Raw genomic sequence first — 16,298 nt, 5'->3', positions numbered from 1 at the left:
ACATCATTCGCCACTATGAGAAACCTAAGACAAGTTTGAAAATTCTTCGACAGAAAACAATTCCAACTTGTGGTTCAATCTCTAATCCTAGGCCTAATAGACTACTGCAACATACTATATCTCCCCTGCCCAGCAACAAAGATGAAACAACTTCAAACAATACAAAACACAGCCCTAAGACTTATCTATTCATTGAAAAAAATACGACCACATCACAGAGGCATACCACGACTCACACTGGCTCCCAATACAAGCCAGAATACGCTTCAAATTCTATTGCCTACTATTCAAAGCTATAAACGGAAACAGACCCACCTACTGGAATAATCTACTAACTCAATCCACCTCAAACAGACACAGGAGAACCCACACAATATTCACACACCCACCAACCAAAAATGTCAAACGAAAAAAAAATATATGACAACCTACTGGCCACCAGAGCAGCAAAACTGGACTGACAACTCACCAATCTGTTAACTTCAACCACAGACTACAAAACTTTCAAAAAAGAAACAAAAACCCTATTCTTCAAAAAATACATAAAACCAATATAATACAACCAATAATGTTCCAAACTCCTTCTGGATTACCAATCTACTCCTTAGCAAATTAGAAAATGTTCAAACTATTCCTCAAATACTTCTTAATATGTACTTCTTAAGATCATAACAATTCTTATGTAATCTGCCTTGAACCGCAAGGTAAAGGCGGAATAGAAATCACTAATGTAATGTAATCATAATGGCTTGTTGTTGGCAAAGTTTGAGTAGAGTTTTCCCAAGTAAAGAAATTGGAAGGAAAGTATAAAGGAAGTTGTCCTGCCAGTTGAGGAGAAAGGCATCAGATTTCAGACAACTGGGAGTGTAAATTCTGGAACAGAAGACTGGAAGCTTGTGATTGTGGGGGAATGCAACAAGATCCCCCAGAATATTGAACGTAAAACAACTGACCTGAGCGACCACTCGTGAGGTTGTAGGAGTCTGCTCATTTGGAGCAGATTTGTATGCCTGTCACTTCCATTATATGCAAATCTCTCTCATGCATATTCATTAGAGCTAGTCTGAAAACCCAACTGGCCTGGTGGTCCTCCAAGACAGGGTTGGGGGGGGGGACCACTGGTCTAGAGAACAAAGCCAGTTGTTTGTTTGTTTTTCTAACAGAGGTAACAGGATTCCCAGAGAGACCATTAGAAATTTCTCCAGCACCAAATATTTGTTGAGAGAACAGAATTGGATGGAGTCCTCTGGTCTCTTTTAGTATGAGGAACTATTTGGAGTAGAACCCTAGACCAGTGGTTCCCAACCCTGTCCTGGAGGACCACCAGGCCAGTCGGGTTTTTGGGATAGCCCTCATGAATATGCATGGACAAATTTGCATGCCTGTCACCTCCATTATATGCAAATCTCTATCATGCATATTCATGAGGGCTATCCCAAAAACCCGATTGGCCTGGTGGTTCTCCAGGACAGGGTTGGGAACCACTGCCCTAGACCCTTTTCCTGCAAGGGATTTTGATCTATGGCATTGAGCTGGAGAAGAGCTGAGAGCTCCTATTAAAGGAGGGTCTTCTGATGGTAGATGAAAATTGAGCCTCTTAAGAGGATTTTTGGAGTTGAAGGGCGTAGCCCTGTCTAACTATCTGTAATCAACAAACAAGAAAGAACCCAGGAGTTCCACAGAGAAAAGGCAAAGGCAAAAAACAAGAAAGCTGTGGAAAAGATGTTTCTGCTCAAAGATTTTACAACACTGTTGTTCTTGATCCAGTTGACTCCCACATTTTTATGCTTTATCCACATTTGTTTAACCCCTTGGATCCCTGAAGAAGCACGGACCATGTTGGATTCACACCATATGTGGATTTTGTTCTGTATATATGACATTGCAATGTTTGACTGACTCAATAAAAGACTGTATCAGGAACATCTTTTCCACAGCTCTCTCTAGTTTTTTCATTATCTGTAGTACCCAAGGATTGATTGTTTTATGGGTCCACTGATCGTAAAAGTGAGTTAGACGGCCTTCCTATTTCCTCAGCTCTCCAAAACAAATTTAAAAGATAGAAAAGTCTCTGAAGCGGCCTGATAGCAAACAGTCATATTTTAGTGCAGGTCTTAATACAATTCCCGGCCCAGCCCACTTCACAGATCCGCCACTAACAGAGCTTGAGAGCATCAAAGAAATGAACATTTCTAAAACATATCCACTAAAACTGTTATATGAAATAAATAAATCCAAATCAACACGAATCAGTACAAATTAATACAAATTAAGGCAGACTGCGATCCCCATTCCATTATTCAATTTGGGAGAGCCATTTGAAAAAAAAATGTGCTTTTAGATGTCTCTTAAAATTCTGAAACGATTCTTCATTCCTTAACTCTACTGGTAAATTGTTCCACAATATTGGAACTAAGTAGAAAAATGCACCATTTCTGGTTGAGGCAAAGTGAGCCTTTGAGATATGGGGGAACAGCTACTCTATTGTCATTTAAAGATCTCAACGAGCGACTAGGTATGTAAAATATTTACCCTCATATATTCCTGTGCAAAAGAGATAAATGTAGCTACACCAGCGGTCTCAAACACGCGGCCCACGGGCCGCATGAGGCTCTCCAGATTTTATTTGCGGCCCGCGGTCTAGACTGGATCATTATCTTCCTTTTAGAGCAGCAGCGTGTCTGGCCAGCTCATTCCATTCCCAAAGCCGCGGGTTGGCGGCTCCTTGCGCTATCCACGGAAGAGCTGGCCAGACACGCTGCTGCTCCAGTGGTGTACCAAGGGGGGGTCGGTCCACTGTTCTCCCTAGAGTACGGCTCGTCTAGAGCAGTGGTGCCCAATCTGCTTCCCTTCCCTTCTCAGGCCGGCACCGTGTTATTTGATCTCCCTGCTTCTCTTCGGGGCCGACCAACTCTCGCCGCCCGACGTCAATTCTGACGTCGAGAGGACGTTCTGGCTAGCCAATCGCTGCATGGCTGCCCAGAACGTCCTTTCCGACATTAGAATTGACATCAGGCGGCGAGAGTTGGTCGCCCCCCTGGAGAAGAGAAAGAGGGAGATCTCGGCCTGTTCCCAATGGCAGCAGCGGCAGCAGCCTATTCCCCGGCGGCGGTGGCATGGGGGAGGGCAGAAAGGAAGGAAGAAAGAAAGAAAGAAGGGGGGGACAGGGAGCCAGAAACAAAGTAAAAAATGGGACACGGAATCAGAGAAAGACAGACGTAGAGAAAGAAAGAAAAAGTTGGGGGAGGGAATGAGGTCTGGAGGAGAGGAAGCATACAGGAGGCTGAAAGAAGAGAAGAAATATTGGATGCACAGTCAGAGACTGATGAAATTACCAAACAAAGGTAGGAAAATGATTTTATTTTCAATTTAGTGATTGAAATGTGCCAATTTTGAGAAAGAAAAGATATTAAACTTTAAATGTGAGTGCTGCAGAAAAAATAGAGCACTTGGAGGGCCGCAGAAAAAATAGTTAATGTCTTATTAAAGAAATGACAATTTTGCATGAGGTAAAACTCTTTATAGTTTATATATCTTTCCCTTTAACTGTTAAAGGAAAGTTTTATAAACTATAAAGAGTTTAACCTCATGCAAAATTGTCATTTCTTTAATAAGACATTAACTATTTTTTCTGCGGCCCTCCAAGTACCTACAAATCCAAAATGTGGTCCCGCAAAGGGTTTGAGTTTGAGATCACTGAGCTACACCAACTTCGACTAACACTGCTGAATGTTTCAAAAAAAAAGAAAAAACAAACAAACTCTCTGCTTCTGTATCCCACACCATGGAAACATTCATTTTCCAAATACACCATGCCCAAATTTTTTGGGGAAAAAAAAAGACAACTCACCTTTTAAACCCTAGAGTCAGAGAACTTTTAAAAGATTGCAAATCCACAGCAGGCATACTCGGTGATGACACTGTAAAGAAAATAAAGTACTGAAAACAGCAACCTTCAAAACAAAATTTGCAAAACAAACCACAGTCTGAATTAATCAATAAATTCCCTACTCTTACTAAAAATGTATTATCTTTGTGGAGCCATGAAACTGATATTCTGCAGGAAGCACTGCAGATCCATCTAAGTAGCAGAACATTAAAAAGCAAGGATGGAATGCATTATACCTCATGTAAAACTGGCTCAAAATTATAAAAAATCGCTGTTAAATCCTGACATTGGAAATTCTTTTGGATCGGAAGAGTGAGAAAGTCAGAAAAAGAACAGGACTGTTGCTCCCCTCTAATAGGCATTTTCTGTAGGTAGCAAGATTGATCAGGAACACGGGTGAGCGACATCCATGGGGGATGAAAATCACTACTGGGAGGTCATATTTTCCCTAAAACAGTAGAGATGTAGAAGACGGAAAGTGAGGTAATGGAACAATCCACAATAGAAGAAATCCTCACTCATCAGGGTTAAATTATCCAAGAGAATGTTCAAATATATTTCTTCCAAATCCATGTACACAATCAACAGCCAATGAATTCATTGGTTGTTGATTGTGTACATGGATTTGGAAGAAATATATTTGAACATTCTCTTGGATAATTTAACCCTGATGAGTGAGGATTTCTTCTATTGTAGGTCATATTTTCCCCCACAGGTCTTCAAAGGTGAGTGCATCCCCTATATCTAACAAATCCCTAAAAAAAATGATACCTCTCTCTCTTCCCCCCAAGCAAAAACTTATCTCTCCCATAGCCTACTGCAAAGGCAGGCTCAAATTCCTGAGCTTTATAACTTATTTCATTTTCAAATATTTTTATTAGCTTTTTTACAACATCAAGAACATACAATAATACAATTTTGATACGTATATATCATAGTGCATTAATCCAACATTGATAAAGCTTTGTCAAGTGTACAAGGTTACAAGTGAATGTGATTTAAAAAAAAACAACTTTCTAAACTGCCCTTATTGACTCACCGAACCGGGCAATTTGCAAAGTAATAAAAGCAATGAAAAGAATTCCATATAATAGATAGGTCAGCAATGCCAAACACATTCAACAGATATGGAAAACATGAAAAAAATTTAAGAACTAGGAGAAAACAGGATAAAATAGAGGCTGGGAAACCAGAAAGTATGGTATCCTTTAAAGCAGTGGTTCCTAACCTTGTCCTGGAGGACCACCAGGCCAATTCGGTTTTCAAGCTAGCCCTAATGAATATGCATGAGAGCAATTTGCATATAATGGAAGTGACAGGCATGCAGATCTGCTCCATGCTATTCATTAGGGTTAGCCTGACAACCCGATTGGCCTCGTTAGGGCTGTGGAGTCGAGGAGTCGGAGTCATGGGCACCAGAAACTGAGGAGTTGGAGTCAAAGGATTTATCTACCAACTCCACAGCCCTGGGCCTGGTGGTCCTCCAGGACAGGGTTGGGAACCTCTGCTTTAAAGGAAGGGACTCTATACCTAAGCACCACTGAGTACCTGATGGAACAACCCAAGTTTCTCTTCTTTGCATTTACAAAGGAAAAATACGCTGTCTGCAATACAGTCTGAATTAATCAATAATTTCCCTACTCTTACTCTTGCTAAAAATGTATTATCTTTGTGGAGCCATAAAACTGATATTCTGCATATGTGTCAAAAAGGGATTACCTATGGATTGTTAATCTTTTGGGTAGCAAGAAGACCATAACAGATACCTCAAGGAAAATTCCTAGAAGCTGTTTTGCTGTCACAGTATGGCTGCCTTGCCTGGACTGAACTCTTAATCTAATAAGATTCTCAACTGAATCACCCAATAGTACCAAATTATATTGGGAATTCCCTGCCCCTCCCCTCCCCCCCCCCCCCCCCCCCCACACACACACACAACTCCACTGGTTACCATATAAAAGTTCTGAAAAGTCTCAAGAGGTTTCCTGCCCCATGTAAGGGCGATTATGTGCCTACCTTGTTAATCTTCTTTCTAGGAGATAGGAACATCAGTCTTAAACCAGTGGGTTTACACATCTTCACCCATGGGGTGTGTATAGAGAGCCACATTTGCATTTTTCTGCTATGCCTCCCTTCTCCTTGGGTTGTCCTGTACTCCTCAGTTCGTATCAAAGCAGGTGGTCAACCCTGGAGAATAAACAGAAAAGGGAGAGGTACGGGGACTCTCCTCAAGAAACAAATCTGTTCTGCTCATAACACTAATAAATGATGAACACTGGTCCTGGCTCTAAGGAAGCTGTTTCAAAGACACTGACTGTATATAGAGAGCGACGGGCCCTCTTGATGTTGACATTTCTTGGGTACTGGCAATACCAGTGCCCTGGAGTTTCTGGCACTGGGCTTCGAAGATGGTGTCAAATCCTCGATGTTCTCAGTGCTGGGTCTAAGACTGCTTGGCCCAGACAGGCACTAGAAACATACGACGCCAAGGAAGGTGGAGACCTCTTTGATGCTGACGTATCCCCAGATACAACTTTGGGAGCCATAGAGACTTAGATGTACCAAAAAGTCTCTTGCACAGGGCCTCATGACTCTTTGAGTTCTTCTCTACATTTGAGAACAGAGTTTACAATTAGAATCATTATGGCTGGGTCCATGCTATGGCAAGCACCAGATGTGAGGATCGGTCACAGACATTACTATGCCACTTCAAGAACACTTCTTACAACCACTGGGAGCTTTTAGCAACATCAGTGGAAAAATAGCTAAAGTGAAATAAAACAGCTCGATTATTATTATTTTTTTGTTTAAAAAAGAAATGAAGCTCTGACCTTAGCAGGCTGTTGAGCCATGGAAAAAGAAAGAAAACTTATACAGGCCAAAAAACCTAAAACTGCCAAAGAAAGAAAGGGAAATGATGCCGCACTAATCGGTAGTGCTGCCCAACTCAGGAAAAAAAATTTCGATTCGATTAGATTCAGCCTACTGAATTGGTTTTTCGATTCGATTTTCCTGCCCAATTGGGTGTTTTTTTCAAACATCCTGGTGGGTTTATTTTATAGCCTTCTCCTAATCACACTGGCGCTGTGGTGTAAACAAAATAAACAAACAAAAAACACTTTTAAATCCTAGCTCACGTTTGCGGTCTAACACCAGCTCTGGCAGGATACACGTTTCAAATCTGACATATTGTAATCACAAAATGGAAAATAAAATTAGGTTTTTCTACCTTTTGTTGTCTGGTCATTATTCAAATCTTGTTGGTCCCAGGCTCTGGTTGTCTTCTGATAACTTGCTTGTCAGGGTCTCCTTCTTTCTTCTTTCTGCATGCTAACCATCCATCTGTCATCTCTGTCCTCCCCTTCCCTCCCTTGGAGGTCTAGCATCTTTCCTTTTTTTTGTCTCCCTCCACAGATCCACCTTTTCTTAACTACCCTTTCATCCAGCATCTCTCCCTCCTTCCCAACCACCCCAGGGTCTACCATCTCTCCTTTTCTTTTCCCAACTACCCTCCTATCCAGTATCTCTATCCCCCCTCCACACCATCCCTTATGTCCAACTTCTCTCCCTTTCTGTTCCTTCCCTCCCTAAATCCCATTGTCCATCATCTCTCTCCCTCTCCTCTATTTTTAGACCCATTATTTCTTCCCCCCCAAAGTCCGGCATATGCACGTCTCTTTGAACCCCCCCTTCCCTCCCTCCGTGTACTTCTACACCAGGGCCACCCCTCCCCTGAAGGTCTGTCCCCCCCCTGAAGGCCTGCCTGTTCCCCCTGAAGGCCTATGCCACCATCCCTGGCCTGTCCCCTCTTTGAAGGCCTGTCCCCCCCCTTAAAGGCCTGTTCACCCTTAAAAGCCTACACCCCCCCCCAAGACCTGTCCCACCCACTGAAGGACTGCCTCCCCAAAGGCCTGCCTGTCCCCCCTGAAGGCCTTTGCCACCATCCCTGGCCTGTCCCCCCTTTGAAGGCCTGTCCCCCCCTTAAAGGCCTGTTCCCCCCTTGAAGGCCTGCACCATCCCAAGGCCTGTCCTGCCCCCTGAAGGACTGCCCCCCAAAAGACTGCACACCCCCCTCCCCTGGGAAGGCCTCCGTGTTGCTCCTGGCCTCCCCGAAATGTTTACCTTATTGCTGGAGCCTGCAGCCAAAGATCGCGGTTACAGCGTCTTTGTGCTCTGAGCTGTTTCCTCCATTGCGATCTTGCCTCTGACGTCAGAGGAGGGTTGGACCGCAGCAGAGGAAACAGCTCAGAACACAAAGACGCTGTAACCGCGATCTTTGGCTGCAGGATCCAGCAATAAGGTAAACGGTTCAGGGAGACCAGGACCAACACAGAGGCCTTCCTGGGGGGGGGGAGTGCGCAGTCTTTCGGGGGAGGCAGTCCTTCGGGGAGGCCAGGAGGGAAGCCAGACTGCAGCACTTCCCGACTGACCCTCCCTCCTCGCCCTCTAAAACAGGTGCCGCTCCTGCTTTAGGGGGCGAGGGGAGAGGGTCCGAATCGGGAAGCCAATTTTTTTTTTAATTTAAATCAATTCGAATCGATTCACCCAAAGTGAATCAGTGAACCGATTCAAATCATGAATCGGCCAGCACTACTAATCAGGTTAAAAAAGACCCCCAAGAAGACCCCCCAAGAAAAAAATAGCCGCATTGAAGCTCTGAAAAAACAGTCCTCTCGACTCTGCAGGAGATTACTGGTCCTGCACAACCGAGGTGGGCAGGAAGGCACAAGTTCACGTGCAGTGGGGGCTGCCAGCAGCAGCCACACTTGGGTTCTGTCAGTAACATCACCCAACTGTGGTAAATGATGTCCTCAAAGAAGAAAAACTATAAAAGAGCAATTGAGGATGCAATTAGCAAGAGTAAATGGAGAAGAGTTGCAAAACATTTATGCAAAAAAATAAGATTTTGAAATTGAATTTGAACAGGGAATAGGCACAATAAGGTTCTGTGGAAGGAAGAATTAAATTCACAGCAATGAAGCTTGATAACAGAAAGCAGAGCAACAAGAATCCCAGACAGATCCTAAGAGAGGGGTGGAACAATAAGGACACTGTTCAGAAACAGTATCAAGCACTGCAGCTCACTTAGATACCCTAGGATGATTTGTCAGGAGGGTCATTAAAACAAGCATTAATATACCCTACGTGTAATGCTGCATATGGTAGAAATCAATGTACCCATTTTGAATTACTTGTAAGAACCCAGGAGTCAGAGGTTACACTGGGTCAAGTGTTTACAAAACTTTGGTCTGTCCTCAACTGGTAGATTGGACAGTTACCAAGATACTGGTTATGTGTCTCTGGAGCCAATAAAAACCCTATCCCTGGCTTTAGACTGAACACCGATTTTGCATTTTTGGGCTTACTGCTATCCAAAACAAAAGCGAAGTCCTTGCTGAAACATTTATGGTTACAAGGGACAGAATACCTTTTTCTCTATGGTAGAATGATTTTCTGCACACTCCATTTGAAACCTCCTGGAAAACGAGGATGGGGATGAGGGTGAAAGACAAAGGTTGTTTTGGAAAGTAATTTGAGTATTTCAGTCTCCTTTATCAGGCTAACTCTCTTTAACTAGACCTCTGAAGAGATTCTTTCCTATGCAAGAAACATCCGCACACGTTTCCTGCACATCGCTACAAAGGTCGAAAGTTGGAAGCCATGACAATCTGTACGCTCCAATACCTATGGAAGAAGCACTCAATAATGTTTCAAGCACAAAGGTCACCCTAACTATTTGTCCTCCACACTCCTTCCCTTTGCCTAGTAGCAACCTAAGCTCTAATTTTTTGTGAGTGAGGGAATCCATAAGATGTACCACAGGATGTCTCATGAAGAGCTATTAATTTTTTGTTTTACATATCTGTGTGCCCATTTTTATGATTGTTTATTTTTAAACTTAAGGTTTAGTTTAGTTTAGTTTAACAAGCAAAGAAACCAGGAGTGAAATAGATTTAATGCAATATATAAAGCTAGCTTGACAAAGGGACGTTTCTGAAGAGTTAAGAGAGCATTAGAGAGTTATAGTTAGAGAGAGAGAGAGAAATAAAACAACAACAAAAATACCTTTTTTATGGACTAACTCAATACACTTTATGATCTGAAGAAGGGTTACCTCTGAAAGCTCATCATAAAACGCATTGAGTTAGTCCAATTAAAAAAAAGTATTACCTTATTTCCATTGGGTTTTGCTTTATTTCTGTATATTACCTTCAAAAGTGGACTAACATGGCCACCACACCATTTTTACTCATTTAATATACATAGATTGAAAATACAATTTGGAAATCATTTGCAAACTAAATTGATCCACAGGGCAAAAGCATTTCAGAATAGAACAAATGTACATCTGAAGCTGCAGCATAATTTTGCATCTTTGTTTTTCAAATTAAATGATATCATTAATTCCTACAGAGGACAGAAATGTAAAAATCAATGGGGTCCTTTTACGGTGCGCTAATGGACAGCATGCGTTTTAAGTGCCATGCAGCTCGTAGGCTAAATGCTTAGGGCTCCTTTTACTAAGCTGCGTTAGGGCTTTAACGCGGGGAATAGCGCGTGCGCTAGACGCTAACGCCAGCATTGAGCTGGCATTAATTCTAGCCGCATAGCGCAGAGGTTAGTGCAGCTAATCTGCTGCGTGCGCTAAAAACGCTAGCGCACCTTAGTAAAAGGAGCCCAATATTCTTATCACTAGACTGCCTGTCTTTCTCAATGTCCCTACTGGATCTCCTAGAAAACAGGCGATAACTAACTCTGGACATGGAAGTGCTGATGGTGAAAAATCATGGCTCTTGTGTACAGTACAGAAAGCTTCAAAGTTATCTAAAATGGTTTAGGAGACATTTCTTCTCTTCATAAATTTGTTCTATTCTTTGGTGATTCTTTCATGTTCTCTCTGCAATACTGTAGTTTACTTCAGCCAAATATAGTTTTAAGCATTTATTGACCTTGAAACAAGCAATGACAAACTTTTAGATCTGGTCTGAAGGTACTTTTAGCATGCATTTGTGTATGACCTAGTACACATGCAACTCCACAAACATGCTATTTATTCTGGCTCGCACATTACTTCTGCTAAATTGAACACACTTACACAGAGATATAACATTATCCAGTCTTCCATTTATGCCTTCGTTTCTTAATTCGGATGCATACATGTCATTGGAGTTTACTACACAGTTGTGTTCCTATGATAAAAAGAAATAATAAAATCACACTCGCAAAGAATGATCCTTAGAATACATTACTTTTTCCAGCAATGGACTAATTGCAGAATCATGGATTTTCAAAAACAACTACCCAAACTTCTATTCCCATTATTCTGATCATACACAATGCTTCTCTGTCACTGTCTAGCTCTCCTAGCACCATTATCTGGGAAATTCTCAGTCTGTACACTAGTCCTGCTTCCAGATTGCTCAAAATTAACATTGGGATCTTGGGGTGATCATCTCAACAGGTAGATACAATGATGGCAAAAGACAAGATGCATAGGAGGAAGAGTAGCCAGAACACAAAAAAGGAGAGGGGGCAGTACTGCATCTGCATAATTCTATGCTGAGACCTCATTTTGGAGTACTGTGTGCAATTCTGGTGAACACATTTTCATAAGGATACACTGATGGTGTCAATCCAGAGGACAGCTACTAAAATGATCAATGCTCTTCATCATATAATGAGAGACTTAGGGACCCTTTTACGAAGCTGTGTTAGACGTTAATATGCACCTGACACAACTTAAAATAACATAACATAATAGCAATTTCTATACTGCATAACCCCTAGTTCAATGCGGTTTACAAAAGATTACACTATAAATGAATACATAGATAATGTAATACACAAACAATTAGCTAGCAACAAATTTAGAAAAAAAGAAAGGTTTTCAAAAGTTTTTTTGTAATGTTTGTAGGATATTGATCTGGTCAATAATGGGCGGAATTCTTTATCAAATTGAACTGCTTGGTAGGAAAGACAATACCCATGATGTTTCTTACTTTTACAGCCCTTAACAGAAGGAAACGTAAATAGGGCATGGGATTTTCTCCTATTCCCTTGAATCATAATAACAAATCTATCACCAAGATAGAGCGGGGCAACACCAAAAGCAACCTTATATATAAACATCCCAACTTGAAAATCACCCGAGCCTCAACTGGGAGCCAATGCAGCTCACGGTAGTAGGGAGTTACATGATCATACTTCCTCAGTCCATAAATCATTCTAACTGCCGTGTTTTGAACCAAGATTAACCTAGCCAAATTTCTCTTTGTACTTGTCAGATATATAATATTACAATAGTCCAGAATATTAAGTAATAGCGTCTGAACTAAAACTGTAAAGGCAGCAGCATCATCAAAATAAGCTCTAATGGTGCAGAGTTTCCATAGAGTATAATAACTCTTCTGGACTACAGCATTTATCTGATTTTTCATAATCAGATACTGATCAAAAACCAATCTCAAGATTTTAACTGCCAAAATGTGCACGTGTTAAAAATTCTTTTCTTTTTTGAGGAGGCATTTCAGGGGGTGGCGTGTGTGCATTCCTGCATTAATCAGTTAGCACAGCTATAACTTTCTGTGACAGGAAAAAAAAGGATCCTTGGAGAGAAATTCGGACAGTATATTTGTAGACATTTCAACTAGAGAGTGGGGGTGATAAAAGGAAGAAAGAGAATTCAAAAAGTCACCCCCCAGGAAAAACAAAGGCAGTGGGGATGATAATGTTAATGTACAAAAGCATCTAAACTCATTTAATAAGACATGGAAAGCAATGAGCACAACTGCTTGTAGCCTAAGTAAAAAGCTTCAAATTTGCAGGCTCTGGTTTTGAGGAAGTATTACAGAGACATGGATGGGATGTAACTATACCACAGGCTAGGAAGGATAGGGAGGGCTGAAAAGGTAGAGGAGTGATGTTGAATATAAAAAATAGTATCAGAGCTGCAGAAATACAGGGAACCTTGGAAAAGGAAACATTTATATGGATTGTCCTGGAAAGAGAAGTTGGAACCTGTATCTACACAGATGTTATCAACAGACCTCCGGCAGAAATGGAGAAGCTGGACAAGGATCTCATCAAAGATATCCACAAAGGAAGAGGCAACTCTGGATCTAGCGCTAGAGGTAATCTACTTGAATTTTAACAAAGTCTCACAGAGAATGCTTGAATAAGCTGAGAGGGCTGAACTTAGAACTCAAGGTGGTAAAAACTGGATTGGAAACTGGTTGACCAACAGACAAAACAGGGTGGTAGTAAATGGAATTCATTCAGAGGAAAAGAAGGTGAGTAGTGGAGTGCCTCAGGGGTAAGTACTGGGGCCAATTCTGTTTAATATATTTGTGAGAGACATTGCTGAAGAGTAGAAAGGAAATGTTTGCCTTTTTGTGGATGGCACAAAGATAGCAAGGGGTGTTCCATAATTTATCTATCTACCTGAGTATAAAAAAGCAGCAGACGTGTTGAAATAAGTCTATACATGTTGTGACATATCAGGCACTGTTGTGGCTCAGTGAGGTTATGCTTACCAGATTTCAAGAAGTAAAAACCCAGACATGTGGCCCCCGCCACCAGCATCACCATGTTACACCCCAACCCTAGCACCCCGCAAACCTCCTCTTAAGCTCGCAGCTGTGTCTGGGGGGCCTTTGAGCATGCGCAGATGCAACACAATGATGTCACATGCATGCACACCGCCCCAAGCCAAAAATCCAGAAAAACTCCTTAGAAAGATGTCCAGACACCCAGACAGTCCTCTAAAAAGTCCTTATGAGAATCAAGTAAGAAACAGCTAGATTTGGAGCTCCGTTCAGTGCTAAAATTTCTCACAAAAAAAGGGAAAAAGCCAAAAGAGATCCATGAATGCATGACTGCAGTTTATGGTGAGTCTGCCCCATCATCCTACAAAGTAAAATTTTGGAGCAAGCAATTTAAGTGGGGTAGAGAGTCCATTGAAGATGATCCTCACACTGGATGGCCTGTGGAAGAAACTTCCACAGAAATGCACAAGAAAGTCGAGGATTTAATTTTGTCAGACAGACGAATTACGGCTTCATGAATAGCTGAAGGAATGGGATCTCAGCAGGTACAGATTGGAAAATAATTCTTGAAAAGTTGAGAATGTCCCGTCTAAGGTTAGTGCAAAATAGGTTCCAAGAATGCTGACACCAGATCATAAGGCCACGAAGCTCCAGTGCTGTCAGGAGAACTTGGAAATGCTCCATGAAGACCAAGTGAATTTTTTCATTTGGTGACTGGAGATGAGACTTTGGTCTATCACAGAGATCTTGAATCCAAAATGAGTCAATGCAGAGGAAGTACAAGTCATCACCCACCCCAAAAAAAGTTCAAGACGGAAAAATCTGCAAGCAAGGTCATGGCAAGCGTCTTCTAGGATGATGAAAGACTTTTGCTTCTGGAGTTCATGCCACAAAAGACAACCATAACTGAGGAGAGTTGTGTCAACACAATGAGTACTTTGCAAGAGTCAATCAAGGAGAAAAGACGAGGAAAACTTACAGCAGGCATGCTGCTTCTTCATGATAATGCGCAGGTGCACATTTCACAACAATCACAGACTGACATCCAAGAATGTGGGTTTCAGCAGTTGAACCATCCACCCCCTACAGTCCTAACCTGGCTCCCTTAAATTATTTCCTGTAATGAATTTTGACAGCAGTTCTAAGTTTTGACAGCAGCTTTCAAATGATGAAGCCATCAAAGAAGCTGCGATGTCCTGGTTTGAAGGTCAAACAGAAGAATTCTTTTCAAAGGGGTTAAAGCCATTGCAGGAAAAGTGATGAAGTGTATGGTGCTATCAGGAGACTATACTGAAAAAAAAATGATTTTAATGCACTGAAGGGAATAGAAAGCATGAAAAGAGATCTCTAAAAATCAGAAGAATGGTCTACAGTCTGGAAGTTAAAATTTAATGTGAAGATGTGTTCTGAACTCAAATCTCAGAGCTTCAGAAAGCCAGTGTAAATATCTCAGTAATGGTGGAACAATCAAAGCTGGATTTAAAGAGAAGCACTTTTGCAGCTGTGTTTTGAGGAAGCTGAATCCTAGATGGACTAACCTACAATGAATTACAATATTCTATTCCAGAAAATATCATAATATGGACAATTTTTTTGCATATTATCCAAGGAGAAATATGAACGAATCTGGTGCAAGGAGCACAACTTCGCGAACACAGAAGAGGTTAAGTATTTAATCTGATGCTCACTTTTAGAGTCAAATCTAACCAAACTCCCAAATTACGAATGGGCAAATTCTTTTATCATTTTCCATTGGATTTAATAAAGATAATTTAAGCCTATTCCACCCAAAGTACTGTCTTTTCCATATTCAATTTAAGACAGCTAGAAATCCAATGAGATTTTCTGAAAAACAAAAACTCAAACTTTATCAATTGTAGTTGTTAAAGGAAAGATTATTTGTACATCATGGACTGATTTCTATTAATGGCACTAAAATTGTCAAAAAACCCAGCACTATTCTATAAACGGCACTTAAAAGTTAGGCGCTATTTATAGAATAGCGCTTAGCATCAGGAAACACACCTAAATAAACTTAGCCATTTACACCAGCTGAAAAGTGGTGTAAATCCTCACACCTAAATTAAATGCAGGATGCTCCTTATTCTGTAGCTCCATGCATAAATTCAAGGAACACTCCCAATGCGCTCATCTCCCGAACAGTCAACAAAAGAGTTGGTGGACATTCAAGTTTCAAGTTTATTTGTTATTTGATGAATCGCCTATTCCAAATACTAAGCGATGTACACATAATAAAATAGATTTCTAAAATGTACATAATCTAGACAAAAACATTAACAAGGGAATAAAATCATCAAGACAAAATTAGTTAAAAACAAACTAATTAAAACAAAACAAGCATACAGTAGGAGAGGAGGGGAAGAAATACAATTTTAGATAGGAAAGAATCAACAATTAAAGGTAAAACAAAATAGGAATGGGAGGACAAATAAGTAAATAGAGATAAAAATACATAAGAGAGCATATAGTGAAAGAGCAATTAACATTTCAATTAGGTATTGAATGCATCTTTAAAAAGAAAGCTCTTAAGTTGGCTCTTAAATTTTTCCAGATTCTTCTCCTCTCTTAAATATAGCGGGAGTGAATTCCATGTTTGTGGCGCCGTTACAGTAAAAATAAATTGCCTTCGAGTGTTAATAATTTTAAGAGTAGGAATGACCAACAAAAGTTGGTCATTAGATCTTAAAAATTTGGGAGAATTGTATGGTATTAAGGATTTATAAATAAAAGCAGGGGTTTTATATAATAAAGATTTAAATGTAAGTAGAGATAATTTGTATAAAATACGATGTGAAACTGGGAGCTAATGTGCATTTTGAAGTAATGGAGTTACATGGTCGAAC

General features: G+C 40.9%; 1 protein-coding gene across 1 annotated transcript in view; it reads right to left on the bottom strand.

Moving 5' to 3' along the window:
• LRPPRC (leucine rich pentatricopeptide repeat containing) overlaps positions 1-16,298 on the bottom strand; it is a 318,251-nt gene that overhangs the window by 227,171 nt on the left and 74,782 nt on the right. Inside the window, exons 13-14 of the mRNA XM_033937468.1 lie at positions 10,986-11,079; positions 3,851-3,920 (exon numbers count right to left, since the gene is read on the bottom strand). Of these exons, the coding sequence (XP_033793359.1) occupies positions 3,851-3,920; positions 10,986-11,079 (164 nt within the window). The remainder of the gene's footprint in view (positions 1-3,850; positions 3,921-10,985; positions 11,080-16,298) is intronic.

This window comes from Geotrypetes seraphini, chromosome 3 (assembly GCF_902459505.1).
Source record: "Geotrypetes seraphini chromosome 3, aGeoSer1.1, whole genome shotgun sequence".
NCBI lineage: Eukaryota > Metazoa > Chordata > Amphibia > Gymnophiona > Dermophiidae > Geotrypetes > Geotrypetes seraphini.
This window is presented reverse-complemented; position numbering and strand designations above follow the sequence as displayed.